Genomic DNA, 15780 nt, shown 5'->3' with positions numbered 1-15780 from the left:
TTGTAAATTCTCTCATGTAAGCAGAAACAGATTTATTCACATGTTTCCGTGCTTTCTCAAATTGTGGAAAAAATTGGTTGGACCACTTCCATTTCTGTCATAGGCATATATTGAAATATACCAAGGCAGTTTGGGGAAAAAGTGTCATCAATTGATGAAAGGTGTCCTTTAAAAGCATTTCCAGACCAACCCCAGTCATAGTTCCAAAATCAATTCCACCACAGTGCACTATTAAGAGGTTAGGGTTTGGCAGATGCATACAAAAATTATATTACAAACATATAAAATATATTTTTCATTTAAAAGAATAATACATTTAACAGCTTTTGATATTTGCTATTAAAAAAACATTGAAATTCACTGAAAAAACCATAGGTTATAGACCATATATAGTTAGGAATTAGCATTTACAAAACCTTGAAAATTCACTGAAAAAACCATAGGTTATACACCATATATAGTTGGGGATTAGCATTTACAAAACCTTATTTTACTCACACAAAACCATTGAAATTCGCATATATAGTTAGTTGCACTAACTATATATCGCGCACCCGCAATCCACTGATGATGATGTCACATATTACATCATTCATGACATGGTCAGTGACATCACTGATGACATCTCAAATGACATCACTGATGACATCACTGATGACATCTCAAATGACATCACTGATGACATCTCATTTGACATTACTCATCACATCACTGATGATATCTTCATGTGATAATACGATGAACCTCTTCAGATTCTAATATAACCTTAGATACAATCAGTGTAAACAGACACTCACAGACTGTCACTCTTCCATGGAGTTACTCACACACCTAGTCAGTCATGCAAAAAATCAATCACACCTCCATTTCCTCAACTATACAGTTATACACACCTTACTTATTCAAACATATACTAACACATATTTACTCTCTTATACAATCCCTGATACAAGTTTACAATGATCCATACAGCCACTCACACATTCACTGGCTCTTATGCACAGTTATTTATATATGTCAACTCTCACATGAACTGTGTTTTACATATGTACTTACTTTGACATGTAGCACTGAGATATCCATTCACTCACCAATACACTCATGCACACAGTCAACCGCCCATACAGCTGATTCCACATGCACCTTTGAACCCATACATCTAGTGAATCAACTGCTCACACATCTATGCACAGAGTTACCCACCTGCCAGCCACCCACACACACACTCAGTCTCCCATACAAATACTTGGGCAACCAATCAATAACCCATATAGTTACTCATATACCTACTGATCAACACATGCAGCAGCTTACAGAACAACAGACATAATGATGCACAAATTAAGACAGTTTAGTCACTAACCCGTGCACTCAGTGAGACACATTTAATCACTCAGTCATACAGTCAGTCATGCACCTACTAAATCCTTCATCCAGACACTTATACATCCACTCATTCTTCATTATGTAAGACATATTTTAACTCTACAGAAACATACAGTCAATGGATGTTGTCATCAGTGATGTCATCAGTGATGTCATTTGAGATGTCATCAGTGATGTCATCAGTGATGTCACTGACCATGTCCTGAATGATGTAATATGTGACATCATCATCAGTGGATTGCGGGTGCGCGATATATAGTTAGTGCAACTAACTATATATGCGAATTTCAATGCTTTTGTGTGAGTAAAATAAGGTTCTGTAAATGCTAATCCCTAACTATATATGGTGTATAACCTATGGTTTTTTCAGTAAATATATATATATATATATATATATATATATATATATATATATATATATATATATATATATATATATATATCTTTACTTCTCCACTTTCGATCAGTGGATGCAGAAAGTGATTCCTGATATCTCATGGGGTTGGATGTGCCCTTCAATTCAGAAATAAATGGGACTATTGAGCTACATGAACAAAAGTTACTTATGGAGGCGGGAGGGCACATAGCCCGATTTACTCCATGCCTATGTGAGGCAAGTTTCAAGTCTGAGCTTGACTGATCTTTTGTTAATATATATAGATAGTTTTTGAAACCTACCAAGCTACCAAAGCACAGAAATCTGCAACTCTGCTGCATCCTGGCTTATCACCAACATATCTGTTGTTGCTCTAATTATTTATCCTCTTTCATCCTCCACCTACATTCTTTGCTTTTTTTGTAAAATTTTCCTTTAAGCTGTTTAAATATAACCTTTTTCCTTTTATATTCTCTATGAAAATATCAAGCTAAATTCATTACTAACTTATTGCATATATGATGCTTTCTATTGCATTGCATTTATGATGCCTTCTATTGTATTGATTATATTTATAAATGTGTACTTCAGTAAAAGTAAAAATAGTGACACCCTGGGACCTATCCAAGTACATTATTTATATCTACATGGCAGGAATCTGTCTTCTGAACTATTTTTCATTGCTGTTGGCTAGAAGTGGATGATGATGGGGATATAGTGCTATTCCATTTCATTAGAACCTTTGTCAGTAGCTCAGGAAATCATATTCCTAGAAAATAATGGTGAACTGCATTTTAGCTCGAGCAAATATGCATGTGTACATTTGCTCATGTGAAAATCTGTTGAGCGATAACAAGTTCACTTTCCCACCAAACACTTTTTCCCCCCAACCCTGGAAGGATTTTTACTTATGCCATTGTAGGAGTAAATTTCCAACCTTTCTCTGTAAGGGAAAATATTAGAGTCGACCGGTTGACAACCCGTAAAACAAGGAAGTAAGTAGGTTTGCGCAGACTCAAAAGGGATTCCCCATTGGGGAACTATTGCTTACTGCTATCTCCAGCCTCAGTATTTAGATCTGCAGAAACGTGGCAAAATAAGGGATTTGCTAGTATTCAAACCCTACTATGGTATGAGCTCTGGCATAATCAGAGAGGCTATTATTAGAGCTCTTATATAATAAGATTACTGCTGTAATTTGTTGCCGAAATACATGGCACCAAAGGGACAAATGGCTTTTGTTACAGGAAAAGTAGATTCATGAAGCAACCTGTCCCATTAACATGTAGATATTTTATTAAATTCCACACCCCTGTGTGGTCAGTTCTCTCTCTGTTTTTCTTTGGTGTGCATCTGCATTTTCTATAACCTGATCAGGATCATCATAATCAACATATACAACCATGCAAATGACACAGAATGGATTTTCAAATGTCATCCCTCCAATGAGGAGCTGGAAATGGGCTTCTCACGTTTTTAGCTAACTTGATAACTGCAAGTTTTCTTGAAGATTGAGATCTTTCTCATTAGAGCCCTGCACATAGATGGCCAACTAAGATCTATCCATTGCAACTAGAACCAATATCCCTGAAAATACTAACTGGGAAAAACGGAGCTTAATTATAGAATACTTATGCCCCCCGATTTCTCAAGTGGGAAAACTTGACCTTTTGCATTCTTCATCTAAACCAAAGAGTGATTTTTCCCTTCTGACCTTTCATCTCAGGATATAGGGTATTGTCATACGTATCCAATAACTGTTTGACTACACCAATAAAGCAAATCATGCTTTCCCTCCATGTTCTCTCCAAACCCCTAGAATTTCTATAAAGTATATCTACACAAATGCGTGTTCAACATAATGATCACCCCTGTTCTGATGCTCCTGCAATAGATACTGGTGCGTTTGGATTCGAAATTGAACACCTAGCATTGATCCAAAAAACTCTAATAAACATATGCCTGTTTTACTTTGTCATTAGTTTAATTGCTAGGAACTAAGCTGTTCCCTTCTGTTCATGTACTTTGAAGTGTCACCAGGTCAAGAATTACGAACTCACAATTATCCCAAGATCTCGGTTGCAATACAAATCACTACTGTCTTGAAGGCATTTTAAACTTTTTTGATCGATTTAGCCGAATAAATTGGTTGTGTTGTTGATGTTAGTTTCTGTGTATTGCCGAAACATCATGGTTGTTATAAATGTTGCGCTTATTAAAATACCATAGCATAATATGTGATCATAAGGCATAATTTCATGTGTCAATAGATCAATATCTGATAACTTACTAACTTCCAATTTTTATGTTTGTCCTTGGAGAAATCATGAGATATCCAAGGAGAGAAGCTTAGTAGATTAACAGCAGCAACAACATTCTTTGGTTTTCTTAAAGTTTTATTCACAGTGACTTTTCTAACACATTACAGAACTGAGGAATGGATAGTTAAATGCAAAATGTCTGGCATACAGCTCAGTTCTTTTTAACTTTTTATTTACATTTCCCCAGCAGCTTCAAACCCAGCTATAACTTCAAGAAGTGTACAGACTAGTGACTCTTTCATGCCAGCAGAACTGCCCCCTCCGCCACCATTCATTCTTGATGATGATACTGAACAGAAAGAGCGAGAGGCACAGCTGCGAATGGTAATGCTATGTTAAAACTTCTTTCATGCTTGAATTTAAACTTCCAAATCTAGAGCTTCATCATAGATGACTTCTTTGTTTTGATAAAGTGTAGATTATTCCTGTCTCAGTGTGATATTCTAACATATTTTGAACAGAGAAATCCCAATTTTATAAAAATAAAATTAATTTATTCTATGCTAAATACATGACCCCTTCATCCATAAAACGCCCTCTCAAGTCCTATAGATGTGTGTATGCAGATTGGGGACATTTTTATTCAATACAGCCTTGCCAGAAAGAAAATGATGCTGTGGGTACCAAGATCCTAAAAAACATTGCCCACTAACTGCAGAATTACCTTTGCCGCATAGGCCAGGTGTTAATATTTTATTTTGGTGTCTCCTGTGTATACTTCCACATTCAGAATAAGCTGGAGCTATTTAGTTCCATTAGTGACAAGTTGCAGGTACCTTTGTGACTACAGCTTCTGCTCAATGTGGCCCCAGAAAAAGACGGGGGTACATTTGCAGATGGGAGAATTGCCCAATCCTGTAAGATTTACAGTTAGTGACTCAAGATAGGATCGCAATCTCTATCAGAAATGCTTCCCGCTAAGCATAAGGAGCTGTTTTGTAGAGGGGCGATGCCTTCAACACACACCTTGATTCATCAAATCCTTCCTCATAATGTCCATATTTCACCTTACCCAAATGAGCAGAAAGGCATCGAGACCCCCCCCCCCCCCCCACCCCTGCCCTCCGATAGACTTGATTGGGTACCCCACAGAGTTGCATTCCATTTGACCAGTAGGGCCACTAGGTCCACAGGGACAAATTGATTGTAGAAACACAGGAATAGGAAAAGCATAGTAGGGTATTCATTCCACCAGAACAGGGCTTTTTCTTTTTAAATCAACCTCTCCTTTTCAGACTCCCTGATATTATCATTGTAAGAAATTGGGTAATTAGTTGAGAGGGGTGGAATCCCCACTCGAGCAGCAATATCAGTCCTTGTCAGGGTGAACTACAAAGTTCAGAAAATTAACCTGTGCTTAACCCTCTGGTAACTTGACACAGAAGCAGTCAGGCTTAACATAGAGGCAATGTGGAAAGTATTTAGCAGTACACAAACAGTAATAAAGTGAAAAAGCCCAAACCAATTTAGTACATTTTAATAAATACAATGACACAAAAATGAATAAAATGCAATCAGGAGAAGTAGAGATATCATTTTTTAAATATTTTTAGTGGAAATAGAACAAAGAAACAGAAAATACCACTCGTGGTTATCTTGTCACTCTGGATCAGGGAAAGTCACAAGTTCAGGCTGACCGTGATAGAGGACGGGCCAAATACAGTGACTAGGTTAGCCCTGCTAAATAGTTACTTCCTCAAGTCCAGGACGAAGAGTTTCATTCATGTTGGAGGAGGAAGCAAGGAGGAGGCTTTTTGCTAGAACAGCTGGTCAAGCGTCACGGACTGCTGTTGCTATAGTGCGAACAGCCGGTCTTTGCCAGAGATTCACATTACCGGCCATTGGGCACGGTCACTGTTGTTGTGAATTGTAGGTCTTACATTCCCAGTAATAGCGGATGGTTGCTGCTGGCATAAAGGGCAGGTTTAGCTGGCGCTTCACAATGGTGGTCATTGTACGAAGTACATTTTTGGTGCAAAGAAGTCACTTCACTGTCACGGAGAGCCCAAAGCTCAGGATTTCCACCTTTTATTTTAGAAGGAATTCTCACTGATTCCAACCAAGTGTCCTGGACCTGAGGGGCACCTCTTGGGGACCAGGCAGTCACTCCAGCAGAGGTCATGGCAGGCCCAGTTGCTGCAGATCAGCTAAGTTGTTGCGGGAAGGCTTCTAGGAGCTTGCTGTGTCCCTATAACTCACACACAATGTCAGCCAGCTGACCCTTGGGGTCACTCTGGGTAGCCTGGGATCAAAGCAAGCGGGTTCAATCTCCCTTCTTCAGACAGTAAGGCAGTCGTTTAAGCATCAAGTCAGTCTTTCTGCAGCAGGACAGTCCTTCTGAATCTTCCACAGGTTAAGGACCACTCTGAAGGTTCTATTTTTATACCTGGTGTCAACCTTTGTATGTTGGTGAATTCCCTGATCTACCCACAAAACTGGTTCTGGTAAGTTTTTTCCCTCCCCTGGTCCGAGTACTCCAAACTCTCTAAGGTGACCTGGTCAAGGGCACACCTGGTGACAGGTTCCTTTTTGTTTGCCGCAGAAAGGGACCTTTGATATGTAATCAGGGCAAGGTACAGTTCCTCCCTGCCATCCTATCAGGAAGCCTCACTCCCCATCTTCCTTTGTTTCACTGTCTAGAAGCGATCCACAAATCACAGCAGGAGAGCCATTCACAGTCTTGTGTTGGGTCCGTCCCCTGTGTAACGTCAGACGGCGCCCTGGATTTCCTGTGCGTGGTAGCCATCTTCAGATTCTTTCATTTCTGTAGTAGGGGATCTCTGTGTATAGTTATAATCTGTGAATAGTCCCGCCCATGCTCGTGGACTCAGGAGCAATCAAAATAGTCTCTTAAGTCGTCTTCTTCTGCAGTCCTGCATAGATACTAAAGAGAAAATTAAAGGCAAATAATGCAGCCTGATATTAACAAGGCTACATTGGCCAGCACTTCATCCTGAAGTGAAAAAGGATAGCCAAATAATATAGAAATTTACACATTTTACAGAGCTTCACACATAAAGGATTTTAGTGAAGGGGAGTTTCTCTATGGCTTGTCTGTCCAACCATTCTTCTCTATCATGATAGAGAGGAATGGTTGGACAGACAAGCCCCATAGGCTGCAATTATGTGTCTGGAAAAGGGATACAGTGCCTTTAAGGAACACTCCAGAGACCCTCGGTATCCCATGATGCACAGCCAAAGGCAATTTACTTTCAGGTTTTTTTTCCAGCTCTTGCTAGCAGGACCCTGGAGCACTGAGCTCTACCTTTATTGGTATTACTTCACTCTTTTGAGCTTTTTTGATCTAATTAGTGCTTCATTCAACGTCTGGGGCCTTTCTCTTCCATTTGCTGTTTTTTTGAGCTGCTAGTCCACCTCTTTCCTGTCGAAATGCCAGCTTAATTCGACAAGTGCCCTGGGTGTGGTAGGTAGAAGGCCAAGTCAGACCCACACAGAGTATGTATACTCTGCCTTCCATCAACATATGTTCCTAGTTCCTGTGATATTTGTTAATCTTTCTCCAGGAGGACCCTGCCGGACAGGGAGAAGATCCGTCTTCAAGGCCTGGAGCAGAGAAGACATCAGGATGCAGGTGGGACCTCTGGGCATGGAGGGACTCTATCTTCTTCCTCTGCCCCTGCATCGACCTCTGGGGGGGGCTCACCAGTCAAGAGAAGGCCCAGGAACGGCACCGGTCCCGGTCAACGTCGATGGTTACGATGTCGGCGTCAAGAGGTATGACTACTATATGCTCCCCGGGTTGAAGCGACGTCGACACTGGACGTCAAGGGGAAGGACGTCGAGACCTTGGACACGGTCGACGTTGAAGACTTCACAGACGACGTCGACACACCATCGTTGTCGTGCTGAGTCGCGAAACATCGCCATCGAGGAGACACCGCCGTTCGCCATCACCGTCTACTCTAAGATAGACGTCAAGGAGAAGATAGACGTAAAGGAGAAGATAGACGTCAAGGAATAGATCGACGTCAAGGAGAAGATCGACGTCAAGGAGAAGATCAACGTCAAGGAAAGGATCGACGTCAAGGAAAGAATCGACGTTGGGGAAGGAGTCGACGTCGTGGTGTAAGTCAACGTCAAAGAGAAAGTCGACGCCCAGAACAGTGTCTAGTGGAAGTTCATCCTCTGTGGTTAGCATTTCAACATCAGAGAGTATCCGGTCGCGGCGGCGCTGGCGCTCTTCATCAGGGAAGTCGACCCTCAGAGAACCCTCCCCGAGGCCTGCTCGTAAGAAGAGGAGAGTAATTCGGTCTCCGGACTCTGACTACTCCAGGACCTACTCACCTTCACGGCATAGAACACCTACGCCTCCTCCTCTGCATCTTCTGCAAATACCTCCACCACATCCTCCTCCGCCTCCGCCTCCTCCACCTCTGCCGCCTCCTCCTCCGCCTCCACAACCGAGGCCTTCGATTCCGGCTCAACACCCGCCTCTTCCGCAACCGCCTGTGCTGGTGGTTCAGGCGGCTCACAGGAGACCAAGATCCGGGGGAGACACTGCTCTCGCAGTGGGCACATATCTTCGACCAGATCACAACATCGTCGTTGGAGAGAAAGGTCACGGTCCAGGTACACAGACTCTTCCAGTGACAGGAGGTATTCACTTACTTTGTCGGACTCTCCGCCTACGAGAGTGTCACCAGTGGATGTCATTGTGACGTTTCAGGGCGTGCTGCTGAGGGGGGCAGCGAAACTGGGGATAGCACTGACGGCGCCTACCCCGTCCACCTCTGTCATATTCAAATCTCTACAGCGTAGGCACCTCTCTCGTCGGTTACTACCTTTGGTGCCAGTGTTGGAAGAACCGGCCATGGAGCTGTTCCTGACGCCGGCTTCGGTGAAGTCTGCTCCATCTCGACTTCAGAAGAAGTACAGGCCCCCGGATTCGGATCCGGCATTTCTGAAAACGGATCCTGCACCGGATTCGGTCATTGTGACAGCGGCCAAGGAGCAGCATTCTACTGCTCCTTCGTCTACGGTCCCTCCGGACAAGGAGAGCCGTCAAATTTCCAATAGATTGGTCAGAAAGGAAGGTCTGCAGTACAGCGGCCACTTCCATGAAAGCAGCAAGTTCAACTGCACTTTTGGGTCACTGTGACCGGTCACTATTGGAGTCGCTCCAACAATTCATTGAACTCCTCCCGAGGGACAGAAGGGAAGATTTTCAAGAAATCTTGAATGAAGGCATGATGGTTTCCAATCTAATCATCAGTGCAGCTGCAGACACCTCTCTCCTGACGGCTCATGGGTACTGCCACAGGGTGAACTTGAGACGCCATTCCTGGTTGCCACTTACCTCTCTGAAACCGGAGGCGCAACAGCAGATTGCCAATTTGCCCTTTTCGGGGTCCACCCTCTTCGGGACCCATGTGGATGAAGAAATGGCCAGCATGAAGGCAGAAGTTGAAACGCTGAAGGCTGTGGGCTTGGAGAAGCCGAAGGAACAGCGGAAGTGTTTCCGTCCATACCAAAGTCGCTACTCCTACCAGCGATTCCAACGAGGGCAGAGTCGCCAGGCTGGGCAACAGCAGCAGCAGCAGCAGCAACAACAATACCAGAGGCAGCCCTTCCAGAAGCGTCAGAGGGGCAGAGGCAACCAGCATTCCGCATCGGGGAATAAGGGCCCAGCTGTGTCTAAGACCTGAGGGATTACTTCCCCCTCTTCTGTTACCAACTCCGGTGGGGGGAAGCAGTCAGAATTACCCAGCAGTGTGGAGAAAAATTACTCCGGACAAGTGGGTGCTGAATATTGTTTAGTGGGTGCTGAATATTGTTTGCAATGGATACTGTCTACGTTTTTTAAGCCCTCCTCCAGCTATCCCACCGGTTCGCTCGCAGTACCTGTTGTGCGAACTTCAAGCGGAGGCCAATACCCTGTTACGAAAAAGGGCGATAGAAGGCCTCCCTCTGTCTCAAAGGGGAAAGGGTCTATACTCCAGGTTCTTTCTTGTGCGCAAAAAGGACAAAAACGAGTTCATCAAGGAGACTGACTTTGCACAATAGATCTGCAGGATGCATACTTCCATGTGCCCATTGCACAGAAACATCGGAAGTTCCTGCGTTTCCTAGTCTGCAACAACCAATATCAGTACACCGTACTGCCGTTTGGTCTGAAGTCTGCACCCAGGACATTTTCGAAATGCATGGCGGTGGTGGCAGCGCACTTGAGGAAGAACAAGGTGTTTGTCTACCCGCACCTGGACGACTGGTTGATCAAAGCCTCCACCTTGCAGGAAGCGCAATTGCATTTCAACAGAACGGCTGTTCTGTTGAACCAACTGGGTCTGCACATCAACATGTCCAAGTCTGACCGACTCCTGTTCACTGTCTGCAGTACTTGGGAGCCTCCATCCATACTCTCGGCGCAAGCGTGTGTCCTTCGGAAGAGCGACGCTAATCGATCCTTCGGAAGGCTCAAACTCTCATGTGCGTTCCTTCAACGACAGTGAGGATAGTGTCGTCTCTCCTGGAGTCGATGGCTTCTTGCATCTCCCTCACACCACATGCACGCCTCCACATGAGACAGCTGCAGGAATGTCTGGAGGATCAGTGGGACCAGAAGAGAGGGAGCTGGGAGGACAGGATCACACTGTTCAGCACGCTCAGCAGTCCCTGAAGTGGTGGTGTTCAGCAGAGAATCTCCTCAAGGGGGTTCCATTCCACAAAGACATTCCAATGCAGACCATTGTGACGGATGCTTCTCTCCAGGGCTGGGGAGAACATTCGGACCATCTGCAGATCCAAGGAACGTGGTCACCGGCGGAGTCCGCGTATCATATCAATTTTCTGGAGCTCAGGGCTGTTCATTTGGCGCTGAAAGCCTTTCATCCATCCTTCCAGACGAGCTCCTTGCTTGTACAGATGGACAATCCGACCACAATGTATTACCTCAACAAGCAGGGGGGCTCGAGATCGGGCACACTGTCTCCGTAAGCGCAAGCGATCTGGCACTGGCTGCTAGCCAGAGGACTGACGATAACGGCTACCCATCTTACAGGTGTGCAGAATGCTCAGTCGGATGCACTCAGCAGGCTCGTTCAGGAAAACCACGAGTGGGTCCTAAACGACGAGGTGCTAGGAAACATCTTCGCAAGATGGGGCACTCCAGAAATAGATCTGTTTGCCACCGCCGAAAACAGCAAATGCCGAGACTTCGCCTCCAGGTTTTACCAACCGGGGACTCTGGGGAATGCACTATGGATCAGCTGGTCGAACAGCTTGCTGTACGCTTTTCCACCCATTCTCCTGATTCCGGCATTGCTCATCAAGCTGTCTCAATCCAGAGCGCGAATGATCCTCATTGGTCCGGAGTGTCCTCGATAGTGGTGGTTCACAGACCTGCTCCACCCGTCTCTCCAAACACATCTGCGGCTTCCATGTCGGCCCGAACCTTCTAAAGAAGTTCGGGGGGCTGATGGTGCACCCCAACCTCTCATAGTTGAGTTTGGCGGCATGGCTCCTGAGATACTACAGTATGGACACTTGAACTTGCCCGACAACTGCATGGAAATTCTCAAGGAGGCTAAGAGACCAATAACCAGGACCTCCCATGCCTACAAGTGGAAAAGGTTCTGCATTTGGTGCACATCCAAGAATGCTGACCCTACCTCCTGCAAGGAAGATGTCATCCTTCCATACCTCCTGCATTTAGCGAAATCCGGCCTTAATTACCATTCTTTTAAGGTTCACCTCGCAGAATTAACTGCGTTTAGGAAATGCCCTTCACAAACATGCTTTTTCCAGATACCTGTAATTTAAGATTTTTTGGAGGGTTTGAAGAAGGTATTTCCCCCTGTTAGGCATCCTTCGCCTTCGTGGGAGCTGAATGTGGTGCTGTCAAGATTGATGAAGGAGCCTTTTGAGCCTATTCATAAGGCTTCGCTACAGCATTTTTCCTGATAGGCGGCTTTCCTTTTGGCTATAACATCGGCTCTCAGGGTGAGTGAGATTCAGGCTCTGTGTTGTCAGGAGCCCTATACTGTATGTCATGCTTCCAAGATTGTCATGAGGACTCACCCTAAGTTTCGCCCAAAAGTGATATCTGATTTCCATGTCAACCAGACGATCACGTTACCTTCATTTTTTCAACATCCTTTCTCTCCAGCGGAGAGTTCCCTTCATTCACTTGATGTGAGGCGGGTGTTGAAATTCTACTTAGATTAGACCAAAGACATTCATAGGTCAGATAAGTTGTTTGTGAATTACGGTTCAGTCAGGACTGGCCTTGCCACCTCCAAACAGTTCATATCTAGATGGATTGTGTCTTGTATACAACTATGTTACCAGAAGGCTAACAAGACTCTAGGGGTTAAGCCTAAGGTTAATTCGACTAGAGGCAAAGCGGCTACAGCGGCTTTGCTACGCAACGTTCCTATTGCTGTAGGGCGGCTACTTGGAAGTCTGTCCACACATTTGCTAGGCATTACTGCCTGGATTCTGATGCCAGGACAGATGCGCAAGTTGGGCAGGCTGCACTAAGGAATTTATTTGCTCAATAAGGATTTTTCTTCTAGTTTTCTTCCACTGCTGGATTTGGTTGTTGGGATGGGCTTGCCATTCTATTCACAGATTAGGACTATACACAGAGATCCCCTACTACAGAAGCAGTCGTTTCTTACCTGTAACTCCAGTTCTGTAAAAGGGGTATCTCTGTGATAGTCATAAGAGACCCTCCCTCCTCCCCGGTGGAAGAAATGTTTTTCCTGGATGCTACAGGCCTGGCTTTGAGAGTCCTTCAAAAAGAACTGAAAGTAACTTGCCTTTGGCTGTGCATCATGGGATACCGAGGGTCTCTGGAGGGTTCCTTAAAGGCACGGTATCCCTTTTCCAGACACATAATGGCAGCCTACGTGGTTTGTCTGTCCAACCCTTCCTCTCTATCATGGTAAAGGATTTTTGTGAAGGGGAGTTTCTCTATGTGTGAAACTCTGTAAAATGTGTAAATTTCTATATTATTTGGCTATCCTTTTTCACTTCAGGGTGAAGTGCTGGCCAATGTTGTTAATATCAGGCTGCATTATTTGTCTTTAATTTTATCTTAAGTGTCTATGCAGGACTGCAGACAAAGATGACTTAAGAGACTATTTTGATTGCTCCGGGGTCCACGCACATGGGTGGGACTATTCACAGATTATGCCTATCACAGAGATACCCCTACTAAAAAACTGGCGTTACAGGTAAGAAACTACTCCTTCTCAGTTCAGTCTTGAAGCAAATGGAAAAACTTTGAGGTTTTTGAGAACATTCCCCAAAATAAAGGCTTTTTGGGGATAAATGTGTAAAAAGAAAAACAAGAGGTACCAGAGAGGGAGGGGGATCTTCACTACAGAATCCCGACTGGGATTCCATCGGAATAATACATGTGGACTGAGAATGAAGCAAGGTAGGGGTCATGGAAAACACCCCTTTTAAATGTTGCCCAAACGGCCTCCACAAATTTGCACAACGCAACCTGCACAAAGTTTGTAATCTCTGCCTACCAAGGGACCACGGGGACAAGGACTGCAAGGCCTGCACCATATTCATACCGAAAATACTGAAGGCCCACCGAAAGCAGACAGAGGAACATCACGCAGCAATGTACAGCAGCTGGAATCAACAGGTATTGTTGAAAATCTGGGCCTCTCATAGAAAAAGTTCAAGCATGCAGATTACATGTGCCCAAGCGGGGGCGTGGCTTGGAAGCCGATGGAGCAGGCTGCCTGAGCGCCGAGCTCCGCACTGATTCCGCTAATATCCTGAATTAAAACAGACCTTTGGCTCACCTGGTGGCACCGGGCACAACAGGAGGGGTACAGTACTGCCCTGGCACCCACCTGACGACAAACCCAACGCGAATCGGGAGTTTCAGCGGTTTTTCCTGCCCAAAGTTGTTGGCGGCGGAGGACCCCAAAATGGCGGCGGTGAAGCAGAGAGACGACCGAGCCTGAGACGAGTGCGGTACGGAGCCGCCAGCTGAGTGGGCGCGGTGCTACTGTCATCGGAGAGGCGGCACGACAAGGAACCCGGTGTGGACCGGCCCGGGGCCGTGCACGGGACAGCGGTGAGCTGTGTTGTCCTACGTTACGGACATCCTGTGCGAGAGCGGCCTGCAGCAGAATCGGTGTGCAGGCTGAAGGCACGGACCCCCTGGAGCTGAGCCTCCGGAGCAGAAAGGGGTGCAGAAGAACGTGGACGCCTGGCGGTGCGAGGAGCAGCAGCGGTGCTACCAATCCTGCCTCGGTGAGTGGGGTGCGGCTTGACCCGGGGCTCCTTGCTGCGGAGGCAGACGCGGGGCAATGGGAACGGCTGCGACCTGCAAGCGGGGGCGGGAGTGTGCGCGAGCGGTAGGCTGTGGGCCCACAGTGAAAGCCTGGCTGCAGGCCTGCCCGATGGGTTAGTGGTGGGAGCGGCTGAACCCTGAAGGTGACTTGCACCTTGGAGATGAGGTCCCTACACCTCGGAGTGGATTAATAAGGATGTACCGTTCGGTACGAATAAGGATTGCCAATGAGTGCTCTGATCACAGGGATGGTGCATTTCTGAAGTGGGCCTGAGGGAGAAATTGCCTCAGATTGGGCCCGGAGGAGGGGTAAGCACAGTTGAAATCCATGCCAGTGGTACCACCCTGGAGAATGTGGCATTGGCTCCGACCTGGAGTAGCAGAGGGTGCATAATCTGCAGGGGGCCAAAAGAGAGGAAGCAACTGTGAGTAAACCTCCAATAGGGGTGCGAGGTGTTGTTCCTTCACTATTGGTAATGGCCATGAGCGCAAGGGCGAACTGTTGCGGACTGGGTCTGGCAGCAGCAGAACAGACTATGATTGAGTGCTCCTGCATTGGCGCTGCTGAGGGAGTGTGGCGCTCCGTATGCTTGAACCCCTGAGCCACTGAGCAGAGACCCTTACGGAGAATGGGGCTCCTGAGCTAATCTGAGGCAGGTTTGAACGCTGGTGGTCAGCGGGAGGTCGAGACACAGTGGCGTGTCCGTGCACACCAGAACACGCTCTGGAGGATTGGATAATTACGAAACCAAAAGGAAAGAAGGATGGGGCACAACATCTGCCGGACAGTGAAGCGCCGGCCCAGGTTGTGCTGGAGAGCTTGGAGACACCCCAGGACCCCATGATGCAGCAACAGTTTGACCGGATATTGGTGGCGATCACCAACTCACGCACAGCCCTGCAACAAGACATTGCACAGGTGGCGACGGGGCTTGGTCTCCTGAGAGCAGACCACTCTAAGCTAGCGGATAGGGTGAAAAGGGGGGAGGGAATACTGGAGGGAGTGACACCGGCACTCACGGTACTGGAGGCCAAAATGACGGACGCTTTGGAACGCATACAGGCATTGGAGAAGTGTGCAAAGGATGCTGAAAGTAGAAATCGACGGAATAATATTTGTGTGGTGGGTCTACCTGAAAAAGTGGAGGGGTTAGATATGGTGCAATACTTGGAGAACTGGTTAAAGACTGTGGTGGCCGCTGAGGGCTTATCACCCTTCTACACATTGGAGCGAGCACACAGAGTACCTGCGAAACCGCCGCAACCGGGTCGTCCTCCCCGCCCATTGATAGCCAGACTGCTGCATTATAAGGACAGAGACTTCTTACTCCAAAAAGCATGAACTGATGGCCCTTATCAAGTCAAAAATGGCAAGGTGACTATTTTTCCGGATTATACACTGGAGATCCAGCGCT

The 15780-nt window shown here is 46.1% G+C and overlaps 1 protein-coding gene across 6 annotated transcripts in view; it reads left to right on the top strand.

Moving 5' to 3' along the window:
- LOC147707527 (lebercilin-like) overlaps nucleotides 1-15780 on the top strand; it is a 318405-nt gene that overhangs the window by 254354 nt on the left and 48271 nt on the right. For 4 of the 6 annotated variants that reach the window (XM_086926539.1, XM_086926538.1, XM_086926537.1 and 1 more), the window contains exon 6: nucleotides 4271-4407. In XM_086926539.1, the coding sequence (XP_086782665.1) occupies nucleotides 4271-4407 (137 nt within the window). The remainder of the gene's footprint in view (nucleotides 1-4270; nucleotides 4408-15780) is intronic. The other 2 variants (XM_086926541.1, XM_086926540.1) reach the window with 1 other exon arrangement.

Source organism: Lissotriton vulgaris, chromosome 6, assembly GCF_964263255.1.
Source record: "Lissotriton vulgaris chromosome 6, aLisVul1.2, whole genome shotgun sequence".
NCBI classification, from domain to species: Eukaryota; Metazoa; Chordata; class Amphibia; order Caudata; family Salamandridae; genus Lissotriton; species Lissotriton vulgaris.
This window is presented reverse-complemented; position numbering and strand designations above follow the sequence as displayed.